Here is a 14,781-nt window from a genome sequence, read left to right as displayed (position 1 = left end):
ATTAGCATATCAAAATAAGTGCTGGACTGTTTAAAGTCTTCAATCTGCTTCAACAGATGTTAATGGTTGATACGGGATGAACTCCACCTTTGTGTTATTGGGGTTTAAGGTGTTCTGTTGACCTAAAAAGTCAACTGCACATAAAATGCTGTGGTTAAGGCTGACAAGGAATGACCTTAAGCTATTTTAGCTAGCTGCCCCAATGGTGGAAAAGTATGCAAGGGACCCTGCACTAATGAGAAATTAGGTATTCTTACGTCACAAAACCATTATAGCTGATGGCTTCAACTTTTGGCATTTTAAAGTTTAGTTACTGCAATCAGTCTTTGCATCGCCTGGACTGGTTTCAGTGGCAATACTAAAGCAAATCGTGACACCCACATGTGGAGTCAATTTAACCATTGACTCCAATCAGCATTATTGTTTTGAATATTACAGTTAGTTAATTGGATAGAAAGGTATATAAAAAACAAACAATATGTACAGTACATGAAATGACATCTGCAATAGTCCAACGGTAAACTGGATAAAGTCAGAGAAAAGGGACGCTATGCTGGTCAGCTAATCACATCTGTTACTCATACACAACATGGATTGGAGTTATTTTATAATTTTTTTGCAAGTTTCTTAATGCTTGTGGTGATGAAAACTAACCTTCTTCTCTTTAATGCCTGTCCCACCATCCTCTTCCCCCTGGATTAGTCCATCTCAAACAGATTTGTTTGGTAAGATGGGAAAAGACAGAAGGATCTTTAAGCAGACAACACTTCATGCCATGTTTTTTTGGTCACATATTTTATTACTGGAATTATTATCTTTAAATAATGTTTTTGGCCTTTGTCTATATTGGATAGGACGGTGAAGAATGATAAGAAATGTAGGAAAGAGGGAGTTGGGGTTGACCAAGCAGCAATCTGCAAAAAAACAGTTCCTCAGTTCCTCAAGTGTCCACTTGAGGCTGGCTCCACAATTCCTGGAAATCCCATACATACCCCTTTAGAATGTTTACATCCTGGTACAAAACTGATTTTGGTCTGGTTAGTAACAGTCCCTATCGGCACACACTGTCTGGGGGATGATTTTTGTTTTGATTTCACAAAGGATATGTGTTATGCAAAATTAGGGGCGTGACGGTTAAGTCCTGCTAGCCCATTCACTGTATACCAGCCATCCCTGTTTTATCTGTACTTGACACAACAATAAGATAAGAATATATAACCTCCTGGTATATTTATTAAAACAGTATTGTTGTCTTCTATTCCAGGCTTTCTGTGCACAGCAGCAGCAGATAAGTGTTTATCGTCTCCCTGCAACAATGGAGCCACCTGTATAGACCACATGGGCGACTATGTGTGTGTGTGCCCCAAAGGACCAGTGTGGTTTATGGGAAATAACTGCAGTGAGCTGTACGACGCCTGCATCTTTTCAAATCCGTGCAAAAACTGTACAAGCACACCAGGAACCGACAAGTTCACCTGCCACTGCCCTGACGGCTTCACAGGACTCAACTGCACTCAGGATGTAGACGAATGTCAGAGCAGCCCCTGCACAGGCCTCCGCTCCCTCTGTGTCAACAGAGTCAATGAATATTCCTGTCACTGCCCCCTTGGGTTGGGAGGAGAGAACTGTCAGGATAATGTCACTGTTTGTTCAGAGAACACATGCCAGAATGAGGGAACCTGTATGGACATCCCTGACGTTGGGTACCAGTGTCAGTGCGCTGCTGGGTACCAGGGGACGAACTGTGAGGAGGACATCGATGAGTGTCAATCTGAGCCGTGTCAGAACGGAGCCATCTGTAAAGACGGGGTAAACGCCTATCAGTGTTTCTGTGTGCCTGGATTTCAGGGCTACCACTGTGACCTGGACATCAACGAGTGTGCCTCTCGACCCTGTCAGAACAACGGCACCTGTCTGGATGAGGTGGACCACTACAGCTGTGACTGCGCTCCCGGCTTCAAAGGTAAGACACAGGTGATATGCCAGGGTTAAGACGTGATGGGTTTTTAGAAAATAGAAAGCATTTTCTTTATGGGAGAATCTGGGGTTAAACGGCTGACATTAGATATGAATTTGACACCTGGTTCTACATGAACCTTTTTCTTTTCAAAACTAAAATAAATGATAAAAAAAGATAATAGCTCTCCACTCAACACTTAGTACTTTGCAGGAAAAACAATTCTGCCATTACCTGAATTGTTGCAAATTATATAATTTTTGTTTTTCAAATCCTTCAGACTACTTGAATCTGTACAACTGAAGCTAACATGTTATGTTAGTTTAGAGACCTTAATACATTGAAATTGTAAAATATATTTAAAAAATGGAGCTGTCAAACATTTTATTGTGATAATTGCTGAATTTCAACAGTTAGTTGTGATTAATTGCATTTTAATCACGTTTCAAATTTCATTATTTTACATTTCAAAACAATTTTGGACATTCTTTTATTTTTATTTTTATACTGTTCTAAGCTTTGAGTACTTTACTTCCTGTTAGGATAGAAATCTGCTCTTATTTTGAAATAAAAGGATCGAAGGTTATGACTTTAACTTAACCACGGAAAAAGGGAACTCGTTACGGGTTGAAAAGTAAAAGTAAGCAGCAAAAAGGAACGGTAAAAAGAAAAATGTTTGATGTCACAAGGATTTTTTTTACTATGGATTTGTCAACCCGGCTGTTCAAGAGCTTTGGTTGTTCTATCCCATCACTTTAACCACGTTGAATGCTATAGTGGCTTATCTGCTTGGGGCCTCAGACCAGTCGGGGGCCCCTGAGGGCTTACAAACTCGACAAATTTTTAGGTGTCACATGCATCATTACCGTTAATGCCAAAGTTTGTCAGTGAAAATCACTTAAGAAAACTTAATAGGAATTAGTTGTCTTTTAAGTTTTTTTTTTTTTTTTTTCAATTTTAAAGATTTATTTTTGGGCTTTTGTGCCTTTATTGGAGAGATAGTCCAGTGGATAGATGGAAATCAGGGAGAGAGAGAGTAGGGAATGACATGCGGGAAAGGAGCCACAGGCTGTATTCGAACCTGGGCCGCCCGCTTGGAGGAGCAAATCCTCCATACATGGGACGTGCGCACTAACTACTGCACCACCAGTGCCCCTATGTCTATAAAAGAGAACACAGAAACAGGAAAAAAGTTGGAGGGCCCCCCAATTGTCTTTTGAATAGGGCCCTGGAAACAGACTCTAGAATCGCCACTGCTTGAAGGCATCAGGTTGAGTTTTGCCCTCAGGATTTGGATGCTGCTTGAGGTGTCAAGGAAGGTTCAGGTGTTCTGGAGACGTGGATCAGCAGTGCTGTCAGCAGTCTATTCTACAGATGTTGCAATGACACAGCTCATAGAGGATAGTAGGGAATATTTTTAAACCTAGGGGGGTTTAAGTAACAAACTGGTGTGTAAAATTAGATAATAAGTAAGATTTCCTCAGTCAATACAAAAATGGTAAAACATGGTATATCCATTGAATTGCTCCGTAAAGCTCCTGAGAGGAAGCCAGGGTTTGTGTGGATGTTGGCGACCCCATCATAGACAATGCACACATTTTTTTCTATTTGTGCTGATCTTGTAGTTACAGAAGTGTATTGCATTTACATGATAAAATAAAATTCAGAATAATTAAAATAAACAAGTTATGTTTTCATGAAAAAACAAAAAACTGCTTTGTTTTTCTGAATAAATGAGATACCAGTACCTCTAAATCCCTACAGAAGCTCCCATTCAGAGCAGTTAAAGTAGCAAACATTCCCAGACTGTTTTGCCTAATCCAGTTTCATTTTGGTTTGGGGTTGACCCATGTGGAGATACTCATGTCTTTAAGCGACATAGGTACTGTGTAGATGGTATTGTTATAAGTTTGTTGAGATTGCACAGTCAACTTAGATCTTTGCAGTTCAGACTTAAACCCCTGCTCTGATCCGTAAGGATAAGCGGTGCCTATGTAAGGCATGTTTCACTAGTGAAGCATCTGAAATGCGTTCATGCTGACTGCGTGGTGACTCAAGAGGCAATAAGGAAATGGTTCAAAATACTGGATCCCCATGGGGTAAAACTGAGGCATGGATGTTATGCCGAGAAGCACTTGTAACTTGTAATTCTGAGATAATGATCTTGTTAATGCAGAAAAAAACAGAGATCTTTATTTCACATTTGAATGCAAAACGCTCCTGTACAACGTAAGCCTATAGGTGGATCAAACTGAGCAAGTACCCTGGGTCCTGATGAATGGGGGTCTTTGTCCTAAGAAGAATAAATATTCTTAGCCTTTTAGCTTTTCATGTTTTTTTCAGTAAAGGGAAGGGACAGTTAATGAGATAGTGAGAGAGAGAGAGAGAGAAAGAGAGAGCAAGCTGCAAGCAGCTAATTCTACATGCTAACTGGAACTACAAACTATTTCATGTCTACAAAAGGAAGGAAGGATGGGACAATAAATCATAATTTAAGGAAGTTCCACATTTTGTTGACTGTTTTACCTGGTAAAATGGGCAACAGACAGTTAACGTTCCATCATAGTTTAACCATGCACAAAGGGTTATTATAAAAAAATCTCATCCTGTTTCTTATTGAGCTGTCGAATGTATCACTCACTAACAAAGGCTGTTTCTGCAGCCGGCTGTTAATCACCTCGTCTGACACCTATAGCAGCAGTGATTTCAGGCCTTAAAACTAACAACATCGAAACCTAAAGGAAGCCTAAATGAAGGAAAATTGGTCTAAAATATTTAAAAACCTTGGCTCAAAATGGTAAAACAAGCCCTGCATAAACGTCTGATTTTCTTTACAGTAGGTTTGATTATAAGGATCCTCTGGCATTCAAAGATTTTAAATCGGATTAATTTCCACTATGGGGGTAGTATTAGATAATTGTGTGAGTATTGTATTTTGTATATTGTATTGCTCTATTTGTGCCCCTTTATTTCATCAACTGTGTAAGAAGAGGCTGCAGGGCTGTGTTTAATTAGCTTTAGTCTGTGTTGCTGTTGTCCATCCACAGCTGAGCTCCTGGCAGCTGCGATGTTATAGGTTACATCCGTACGTGTGATAAGATAATTAGCTGTGTGGACAATCTAACAACTCGGCCCTCTGCCATCCTTCCTCCGTCTCCTGCAGGGATTAACTGCGAGGCGGAGATCGATGAGTGTGAGGTGCAGCCCTGTCAGAACGGCGCCACCTGTCGGGACCACGTAGCAGCGTACACCTGTGAGTGCATGGCCGGCTTCCAGGGCCCAGACTGTGAGGTCAACATCGATGAATGTGCCAGCATGCCCTGTCTGAATGAGGGCAGGTGCATCGACGGGGTCAACAGGTAGGATTACACAAACGGACACAGGAAAACACACCACACACACATGCACATATTTATACCAGCTAATTGAGGCTTTAAATGCCAGATTTTAGGACATTTTCACTTCTTTTGATAGAGCATGACACTTTGACTGGCCCTAACATTTCAGTAGAGTTTTTCCAAAAGTACCTGATGGAGGCAATAGGCACAATGTTTCCCCTTAACCAAATGCAACAAATGCATTTAGCATTATTTAAGTCAACTGATTATTTTGCAGAAAAAGTGATGTCTATATCTGAGTTTTGGTGGTCAAAGTTTGCGAGGAAATGAACAATATCATAAACTGTTCAGAATAAGCCTCTGCAAATGTGACTTATAAAATAACACTCAGACATGATAGATGCATATTTTTGCTATTTTAAAGGTCACATATTATATATCTTTTCAACAAGTTTAATTGTGTGAGAGCTCCCTAAACCATGAACCACGTATTTTATTATGCCCTCAGAACAGGCTGTTTCTGTGTCTGTACCTTTAAATGCAAATGAGCTGTGACCACGCCCCTCTCTAAAAGGCCTTGGGTGGTTCGGGATTTCTCGCACCATGCCTTATTAATTATGGTGGAAAGGCAGACTCAGAGGGCAGAACAAACACCTAGCTGTTTGAGAGTGTCACCCACCTGGGGGAGGGGTTACTGCCCTCTGTGATGTCATTAAGGGAAAATCTCTTAACAGCCTGTTTGAGCACACATTTTATGAAAAGTGGAGCAGGTAAAAGACGGAGAGGATGAACTTTTCTCGTAATTTCGGGATTTGTAGACAGACTAGGCACACATATTAGTGTAAGAGAAACATGGTCAAGTGTATTTTGCAATGTTACATTTTCAATATGAATTAAGAAACTCTTCTCAACAAGAGTCAAACTGAGGTTTAGCTCAACATGTGATGCTAAATACGCTATTTTCTTATTGTGTATAGTTAAATGGATTCCACAACAGCTTCATATCTAACAATGTTCAGGCCCCAAAACCGTCAAAGTGTACCAAGCTTTACGCTAGCATTAAAAGTGAATTTTAGTCATACATATCAACTGGACTACATATGCAATATACAGTTACAATTTTTTTTCCCCCCGGATTAAATACAACCTCATGAGTCACATACTGATACATTTGGAGTGACAAACACACCATTGCTTCAAAGAATGACATTTTTAGCAGATGCAGTGTGGACAGCCACAAGACTTTTAATGCTTGTTTGCTGTTAGGAAATGCCGTCAGTCATAATTAAGAACTTATTAGTACCTTATTCTACATGCCCATCGTTTCTAGCTATAGGTCATTAGCCAAGAGGTTGCCCACAATACCTCCTAATTACTGCTTATTGAATGTAAGTTAGGAAGTTATTAAACATGAATTGTGATGCTAATATGCTTTTGCTTACTTCTACCTTATAAGGGCTATACTTAGTAAAGCATAATAGGCCGCTGTTGAAGCTGGCTTTTTTGAATGGGGTGTGTATGTGTACTTCTGGTGCTTGTGCAGTGCACAAACTGCAAGATTCTGCAATTCTGCATTGGCTTCATTTGTCAACACTGGAGGTTGCTGCTTTTACTAAACACACAATTACCCCCTTACTCCTCTTGATGATTTCATTATAAAACATGTTTTTTAATGATTTTTATTCTGTTCACTTTTTTTAGCTATACGTGTGACTGTGAGGGGACGGGCTTCTTGGGCGACCACTGTGAGGAGGATATTCCTGAATGTGCCTCGGACCCCTGTCAGCATGGAGCCACTTGTTTGGAGGGGATCAATGAGTACAAGTGTCTCTGTTGGCCAGGTACACCCCAACTCTGTTCACAAACTCCTCCTCAGCACTGCACAAAGATCACAAAAATCAATCCCTCAAATATCTATAACACTTAATGAAAAGACAGTCCTAGTGTGAATAGGTCTTAGATATTGGTCACTTGGTCACTAAACAGAGGTCATAGAAGAAACAGAACGGTCAGAGGTCAAACTGAACAAAGGAGCTGGGTGATGTGACCCTCAGGTTTAGGGGAGCGGTAAACCTTCAACATTTTGGTAAAGATATAAAATCAGCCATGTTGCTCCGTTTAAATCCTTCAGGGCTGTAATGAATTATGAAGAGTGATGCACGAGCACATTGCGACAGAGAGATGCAGACGTCAACAGTCTGCATGTGATTCATGGTGTCATCATCACAATGAGATCATGATGTTTGTCATGGTGTGTAGTTTTGTGCATGTCCTTGTGCAGATGTCACATGGTTTTACAGACTTAATAGATGTGTTAACTGGTGGATAAAAATCCAAATAAGAATTAATTGAAAATATTTGTTCTTTTAGAAAGGGGAGTTTTACTTCTAATGACAGTAATGACCTGGAAAAATAGTTCATCAGTGATGGTCTTGATTGAAAATCCTGAATCCACCAAGGCTGAGACAGAGACAAGATGGACTAAAAATGGTTTTGATTCCGAGGCAAGACAGAGATCTTCAAAAAGTGGTCTTGAGACCAGTCTAGAGACCAAGATTATAGTACTACAACACTATTGAATATGGGTTCTGGCAGGCGGCTGCTCTTACCTCTTCCATTACTGCGTACCGCCACTTTCACGGCCTGCTTTCACCCCTTCATATAAACAAAAGACATGATTAAGATGACCAACAAGTGAAGACCAACTCTTCTCTTCAAACGTGTATATTTGTTAATTTCCACATCTGTGTTTATGTGTCCAGGTTACGAAGGAGAGAACTGCCAGGTGGATATAGATGAGTGTGAGCAGAACCCGTGTGAGAATGGAGGCGAATGTTTCCAGCGCTCAGATGTCTTGAACTACTGGAAGCTCCCTGAACTCAGCAAGGCCAATTTCAGCTATGATGAGGCCGCTGGCTTCATCTGCCACTGTCTGCCAGGATTCACTGGTTAGATACACCAAACCCTCTTAAGTGTCCTGGTTTAATGACTCACCTTAAAGTGATATTTATCTCATTTTTTCTGTTCTCTTTGCAGGAGATAACTGCTCGATCAACGTGGACGAGTGTGAGTCTGCTCCGTGTCAGCATGGTGGGAGCTGTCAGGATCTGATCAATTCTTATCAATGTGTTTGTCCAGACGGCTTCACAGGTAGGAGAAACTTTTTATCTGCTCTTATCTCCTAACAAAACAAAATCATCTGCTCTTCCTCCAGAGACACCTCACAGGGTTATTGCTCATCAGACAGAACAGATCAGCCACTTCCTTAACTTCACATGACGGTTCTCACATGTGAAGCTGGAACAAACTTGAACTAAAGTACTTCCGTATGAGGTTATTATTGTTAACAAACACTAAAGCGGCTGTGGCTCAGTAGTGGAGTCGGTTGACTCTCAACCCGAAGGTCGGGGACTTGATCCCCAGAGCCTCTGATCTTCTGCAATGCTGGGTTGTGGATTTTAAGTGACATGTGAATAAAGCATGTTACTCTAAGGCTGCAAAAGTTAACATCATCTCGTTAATTCTCTTTTGGGTTGCCTCTCTAAAAAAACACTTCTCTGTTGTGTAAAAAGATCTGAAGTGAACCGATCTGAACGTCCTCAGTAGAAACCAGTGAAGAGCGATAACCTTTACAGAGGGTCTCAGAATCTCCTCGGCCAAACAATAAAGGGTTAATCTTCCTCCTGCTGATCATTCCTCATGGCCAGCCAAGGTATTAATTCCTCATTAGAGGAGATTTGTCACTGCATCACTCAAAACAGGAGGAAACGCACAAAAAGCCGACCTCCAAACACTCAATCTGGACTTAGAAGCGAGGAATTCAGCCAAGCGCTCTCGTCAACAAAACGAGAGGCTAATTTGCCAACACTCAGCTTATTAAAGCTACAAAATGTGAGGACGCAGCAGGGCAGGGGATGGGAGGGGATGAGAGGGCATATGGTTTGGAGGAGCATAGAAAACAACAAAGCCAATCAAAGGTGCCATATGTCAGGCGTCCACGGTGGGCATTAAACGGGGGTCTCCCAAGAAATTTATCAGGGGGAGGGGAGATTACAGCAAAGCTTCTTAGGGGCCTAATTAAAGCCTGATGAACACAAAACTAAAAAAAAACAGGATATAAAACACTTTAAGTAAAACAAAACAAAAACAGAATAATCTGCTCGTTATTCTTCTGTTTTTTCTTTGATGTAAACATATCATGCTGGTGTGAAAGACACTAAAAGAGGATATTCCGCTCTAAATATGATCCTATTACCTTCATATGGCACGCGTGACCGAGGATGACTTTGCACGTGCGAGAAGTGGTCATCAGTATATCTGGGGGTTAATCCGATAGAGATGAACCCCTCCTCATTGCACTTAATCAGGCTGTGCCTCTGGAGTTACAAAACAACAGTTTGATTGTGTTTTTTAAGGCTGATGCAAGTCATGTTTGGATTGAAAATATCAAATTGTAAATCAACGGCGAAAGTTGCTAGACGACCGAAAAGTTAGTTGGGAAAGCTTGGGAAAGTAACTTCTGCCACAGCACAATGTATCCACAATTGAGTAGCTTCTGCTGAGGAGGAGAAGACGAGCAGCAGAAGAGGAAGAGGGTGCGTGTTCATTAAATCCTCAGGGCACGACAGGATTTGGGGGAGTTTAGACTCTACCATGACCGCTTCACGAGCACGACACACACTTCTGCTGCTTTTTTAAACTCACCTGGCAGGCCCAAACCTTTTCAAACTAGGGATTTCTCTCCAATCTACCGGTAGGTCTTTAAACTAGATCTAAGGACAGTGGGACACCGTTTGTTGTTATCTGATCTAACCTCCTACTCTCCTATTGGATGCACAGACGTGATGTAACAGAGGACTGCGCCCAAGTAGACAATGTTTAAACGTCTGCGCAGAGGGCGAGGACATCTGCTCCCCGCTGCAGATAGCTCTTGCTTGGCGCAACACATAGACAATGAATGGGTTTGAGAGCGGCGCACAACGCCCACTGCATCCCTTCTGAAAGGCCCTTTAGGGTTGTTATTTTAGTCAAATATCAACTGATCTCTGGGTGAAAAATAAATTCAAAAATTGATCCAGAAGATTTGTCTTGAATCAAGTACTTCACTTGGTCTATGAACATACCGTATGTTTAAGATACATTATTGAAATTATTGTGACAACCAGTATACATTGTGTACATTGTTAAGATCACAAGCATTTAGAGAAAATCTTTTTTCACAAGGGGTAGTGGTGCACTTCAGCCTCTTGTGGCCAAAATAAGGATTACACTGACTGACACGTGAAAACTGTTTGGAGAGAGGGGTGTTTTTTAACACCTATGATAGCAGTCTGCACAAAACAAGTTATCTGTGATTTCAGCTGGACAAGTAACCATACTAGGCTGTTATCATGTATCTGATAATGCTTTCACAAAAAGCAGTGTAAAAAATTAACATAGATTTCTGCTGAACTCCAGAGACTCTCAGTCTGTGTAAGAAGTATGTTGCAGTCTGGGGCAGAGACTCTCAACATGGGTCCTCTAGATGAATGTGTTGTACACCCGATTTTTATTTTTCACATTTGGCCTCTTAGGGCTTCTGTTATCGTGTTTTCACACTTGCCATAATTTGGGAAAAGTCAATGCTACGACTCATGTTGTTGGTAGGGTAACCAGCTAATAATGGTTAGCATCTTTGTGCTATTCCACAATGCAAAGTGTGACCAGTACCTGTGTTTACCTACACAGTGGGAAAAGGATGCTGTGACATAATAGCTTATATACAGCTCTGAGTTGGTGTGTGCTCTGGCTCGCTTTGCTATATTTTAATGTAAACACCAAATGACTAAAAGGAAAAAATTCAACAATGCATAATTTTATCATCTGAATCAGAACAAAGCAAATGAGTTTGAAAACAGTCGAATACTTCCCCCTCTAATTGAATCAAAGTTATATTTTATTATCAGTGGTATTTACACGTAGTGATGCACAATAAAATAAAGACAATTTAAAACCATTAAAACTATAAATATAGTTATTTATCACACCGACACACAGACGCTAGTAATTCTGTCGTGCTTTTTTTGGAAGTTGCTCTCCCTTACTTAAGATTAAAATGTATTGTGAAGAAAGGATGTAGACAAAATCATCTTTCATATTTACTACTTATTCCAGAGCAGACTGTGACATATTTGTATATTTTGCTTACTTCTTAATGAAACTTTGCTTAATGAAATATGATCCGGTACAGACTGAAAAGCAGATGTGCAAACTACACAGCACCTCCTGTAGGTTGACTGCAGCAGCTCCTGCCGCTAGTGGGCATCAACAGGCCAGCGCAGGGAGCAGAGTGGACTGCAGCACTGCATTCCTCTTGTCAAACAGTGACAGGAGCCAGCTGGAGGCTGGAGGCTTACTGCTCTGCGAGGGCTGGGCTGCAGACACGAGAGGGGCAGAGGGGTGTGAGGGAAGAGGGAGGGATTCTGGGAGGAATGGGAGGATAGGAGGGAGGAAGAGAGAAGGTGGGCAGGGCTGACTTGTTATCACTCCTGCCTGTCTGCCTGGTACAGGGTGGAGGAGTGAAGGTACTTCTGCTCTGTAGGCTAGAGAGAGAGCGAGATAGAGAGAGAGAGAGAGAGAGAGAGAGAGAGAGAGAGAGAGAAAGGGGACCTGGTTGTGTCATCTGGCAGCGTGAGGAGTGTGTTGGCTGTTCACTTTGTGGATCATGAGGGGGAACATATTGATGCTGCTGCTGCTGTGCTGCTGCTGTGGGCCCTGGTGGCTGACAGGTACAGTATGATTCAATGCTTTAATGCTACGTTTACTAAAAGTTGCTTGCTTGTGTACCAGGGTTGAGTCTTGGCAAGGAAAGGACAAACAGCTTCTGGGTTCCTTGGGTGTAGAGTATTTTAAAGGACTTTGTTAATGCAGGTTGACTGCTGCCAGGGCTTACTGACAACTGAAACCAGGCAGACAGACTGTAGTTCTGGCACGGTTTGTATGTGTGTGTGGCACTACTTTGTCTGACGAGCGATATTTCAATGTCAATTTGATACAATCAGTAAGACAGAAACAAGTTTAATTTTATTCAGGGAAATCTGTTTGAAGCTAATCACCCTCTAATTTATGGCTGATTAACTTCTAATTTCCTGCAGTCATTTCCTCATTTGCAAATGACACTGATGGGAAAATTCATACCCTGCCTGTCCATCTTTATGTGTGCGGGCTAACCTTTGTGTTCCAGTGCAGGCAGCTAGACTTTTAGCAATCCAAAGAGTGTCTTGTAAAGTTGTATTAAAACAGAGTCTCTCTCCATTCAGGCATACACTGTGAGGTGGACATCAACGAGTGTGACAGCAATCCCTGCAAGAATGGCGCCACGTGTGAAGATGCTGCCAACCACTATAGGTGTCACTGCCCTGCGCCAGAGCCCGGCCTTGAGCCCTGGGGTGGGCCAGACTGTGACGTCCGACTCGTCGGTTGCCAACAGCACCAGTGTCAACACGGAGCAGGCTGCGTTCCCGTGCTGATGGATGATGGGAGGCACAACTACACCTGTTTGTGTCCGCCGGGCTGGTCGGGAGAACGCTGCAACACTTCCACCACATTCTCCTTCAACTCGGAGGGCTACGTCTTCGTTCAGTTGCCAGAGTCCAAAAAGAAGATCAAACGATCGACACATGACTACAATCATGGACTCCACATGCAGCTTCGGTTTAAGAGCACCTTGCCTGACATGGTGTTATACTACAGGGGCACCATGGAGCGCTTTGTCTCCCTGGAGCTTGTCGGAGGCTCCCTTCAGGCCAGGGTTAAGTCAGGGAAGTTACTACAGGCTATTCACCCTGGACCAGTCAATGATGGAGAATGGCGCCAGGTCACTGTGACCATGGACGAGAGGCTGGTTCTGGTTTTAAAAGGACCCGGATGTGAGGAGGAGTGTCAGGTGAAGAACGAGGGCTACAACCATCTGCTCTTCCTCCAGCCCAGTTCCTTTCAACAGCTGTATATAGGAGGGGCACCGCAGGAATATTTAGCCCACACCTACAGTGGACGGGGGTTCATTGGCTGCATGGAAGACCTTCGGGTGGACCACAAACCACTTCTGCCCCAGGACCTCATCAGAGAGGAGAACCAGGGTTTGGAAATGGGATGCAGCAAAATGGACTGGTGTCAGGAAGACCCATGCATGCAGCGTGGGCAGTGTGTGGACATGTGGGTTCGTGCCAGCTGTGACTGTCATCGGCCTTACTATGGAGAAAGCTGTGCGAGAGGTAAGAGTACTTAGAGGATAGATTATACGTTTGCAGGAGTTTTCTCTACTATTATTTCTGCTCATTTATTTTTTATGCAGTAAATAAATCACTTTAAGGCTAAAAAAGCGTATAAAAAATAGGATCAATATGAGTATATGAAGGTGAAACTGCTGAAATTCTACGCCTGGGGCTATGACTTTGCAGAATGCATGATTGGAGCAGTTCCTCCAGAGAACTCAGCCAACACATTTAGTCTAAAAAATAGTTGAACTTTAATGTATGTATCAAAGGCTGATCTTCTTTGTGTCCTCCACCCAATGGCTTTTGGTCTTCCTGCTGTTTTGGTACTCCAACCCTAACATGCAAAAAGAGTGCAGAAACAAACATAAAGATACCCCAAACGTGGTCCCATCCATGACTTAGGAAACTGTTTTTTTTTTATTGAAGAGATCCCTTGTGTTGGAGATACATTGTGTTGGAGAGAAAGATTGACAAATGTGTACCTCCCCTCTTCAGAGTATCCATCCTGGACCTTTGGTCACGAGAACACCACTAGCTACGCTGCCTTCAACATCTCAGAAACCCACGGAGAAAACTTCACCATCTCATTCTTAATGCGCTCCCTCAAACACAACGGCCTGCTCCTGCAGCTCCATCGAGAAGGAAAGCCTTACATGACGATCTATCTGAAGGAGGGCACTGTGGCTATTTACAGCCCTCACACCACACTGCTGTCCGAGGCCCAGTTAATCACTGATGGCATCAATAATTTGGTGACTGTAAAAGTGCGCTATGGCAATGTGGTGTTCCCCAAAGCGGGGAATCATCGTGCCTTAGGGAACGTGAGCGTAGAGGCAGGGGATGTAGCGTATGTTGGAGGGCTCCCTGCAGGCGAGAGCATGAACGCCTGGGGTGGAAACTTCAAGGGCTGCCTGCAGGACATTCGACTGGACCACAAACACATGACTGCTGGGGATCATCCAGGTGGAGTGGAAATTTACCAGGAGAGCGACAAGGAAAATGTGCTGCAAGGATGCAAGAGTGATGATACATGCAAGGTAAAGATAATTATATCTGTCTGCTGCTGATGAACAAAACCAAGGCAAACCTAGCACTGCTATCAGTAGCCACACTTGACAAATCAAATTACATCGGTTACAAACAGACAATTTAAAATAAATTGTAGTCAATTTGGACTGAGTATTCTTACCTTTGGGCTATAATTTAGGAAATAAGTTATTAGGGAATATCC

The 14,781-nt window shown here is 42.4% G+C and overlaps 1 protein-coding gene across 1 annotated transcript in view; it reads left to right on the top strand.

Moving 5' to 3' along the window:
- LOC109992749 (crumbs cell polarity complex component 2) overlaps positions 1–14,781 on the top strand; it is a 34,515-nt gene that overhangs the window by 9,878 nt on the left and 9,856 nt on the right. The window contains exons 2-8 of the mRNA XM_020645489.3: positions 1,265–1,963; positions 5,121–5,316; positions 6,997–7,136; positions 8,058–8,243; positions 8,332–8,445; positions 12,594–13,547; positions 14,046–14,587. Of these exons, the coding sequence (XP_020501145.2) occupies positions 1,265–1,963; positions 5,121–5,316; positions 6,997–7,136; positions 8,058–8,243; positions 8,332–8,445; positions 12,594–13,547; positions 14,046–14,587 (2,831 nt within the window). The remainder of the gene's footprint in view (positions 1–1,264; positions 1,964–5,120; positions 5,317–6,996; positions 7,137–8,057; positions 8,244–8,331; positions 8,446–12,593; positions 13,548–14,045; positions 14,588–14,781) is intronic.

Source organism: Labrus bergylta, chromosome 2 (genome assembly GCF_963930695.1).
Source record: "Labrus bergylta chromosome 2, fLabBer1.1, whole genome shotgun sequence".
Taxonomy (NCBI): Eukaryota; Metazoa; Chordata; class Actinopteri; order Labriformes; family Labridae; genus Labrus; species Labrus bergylta.
The sequence above is the reverse complement of the archived record's forward strand: the minus strand, read 5'-3'. Positions and strand labels throughout refer to the sequence as shown.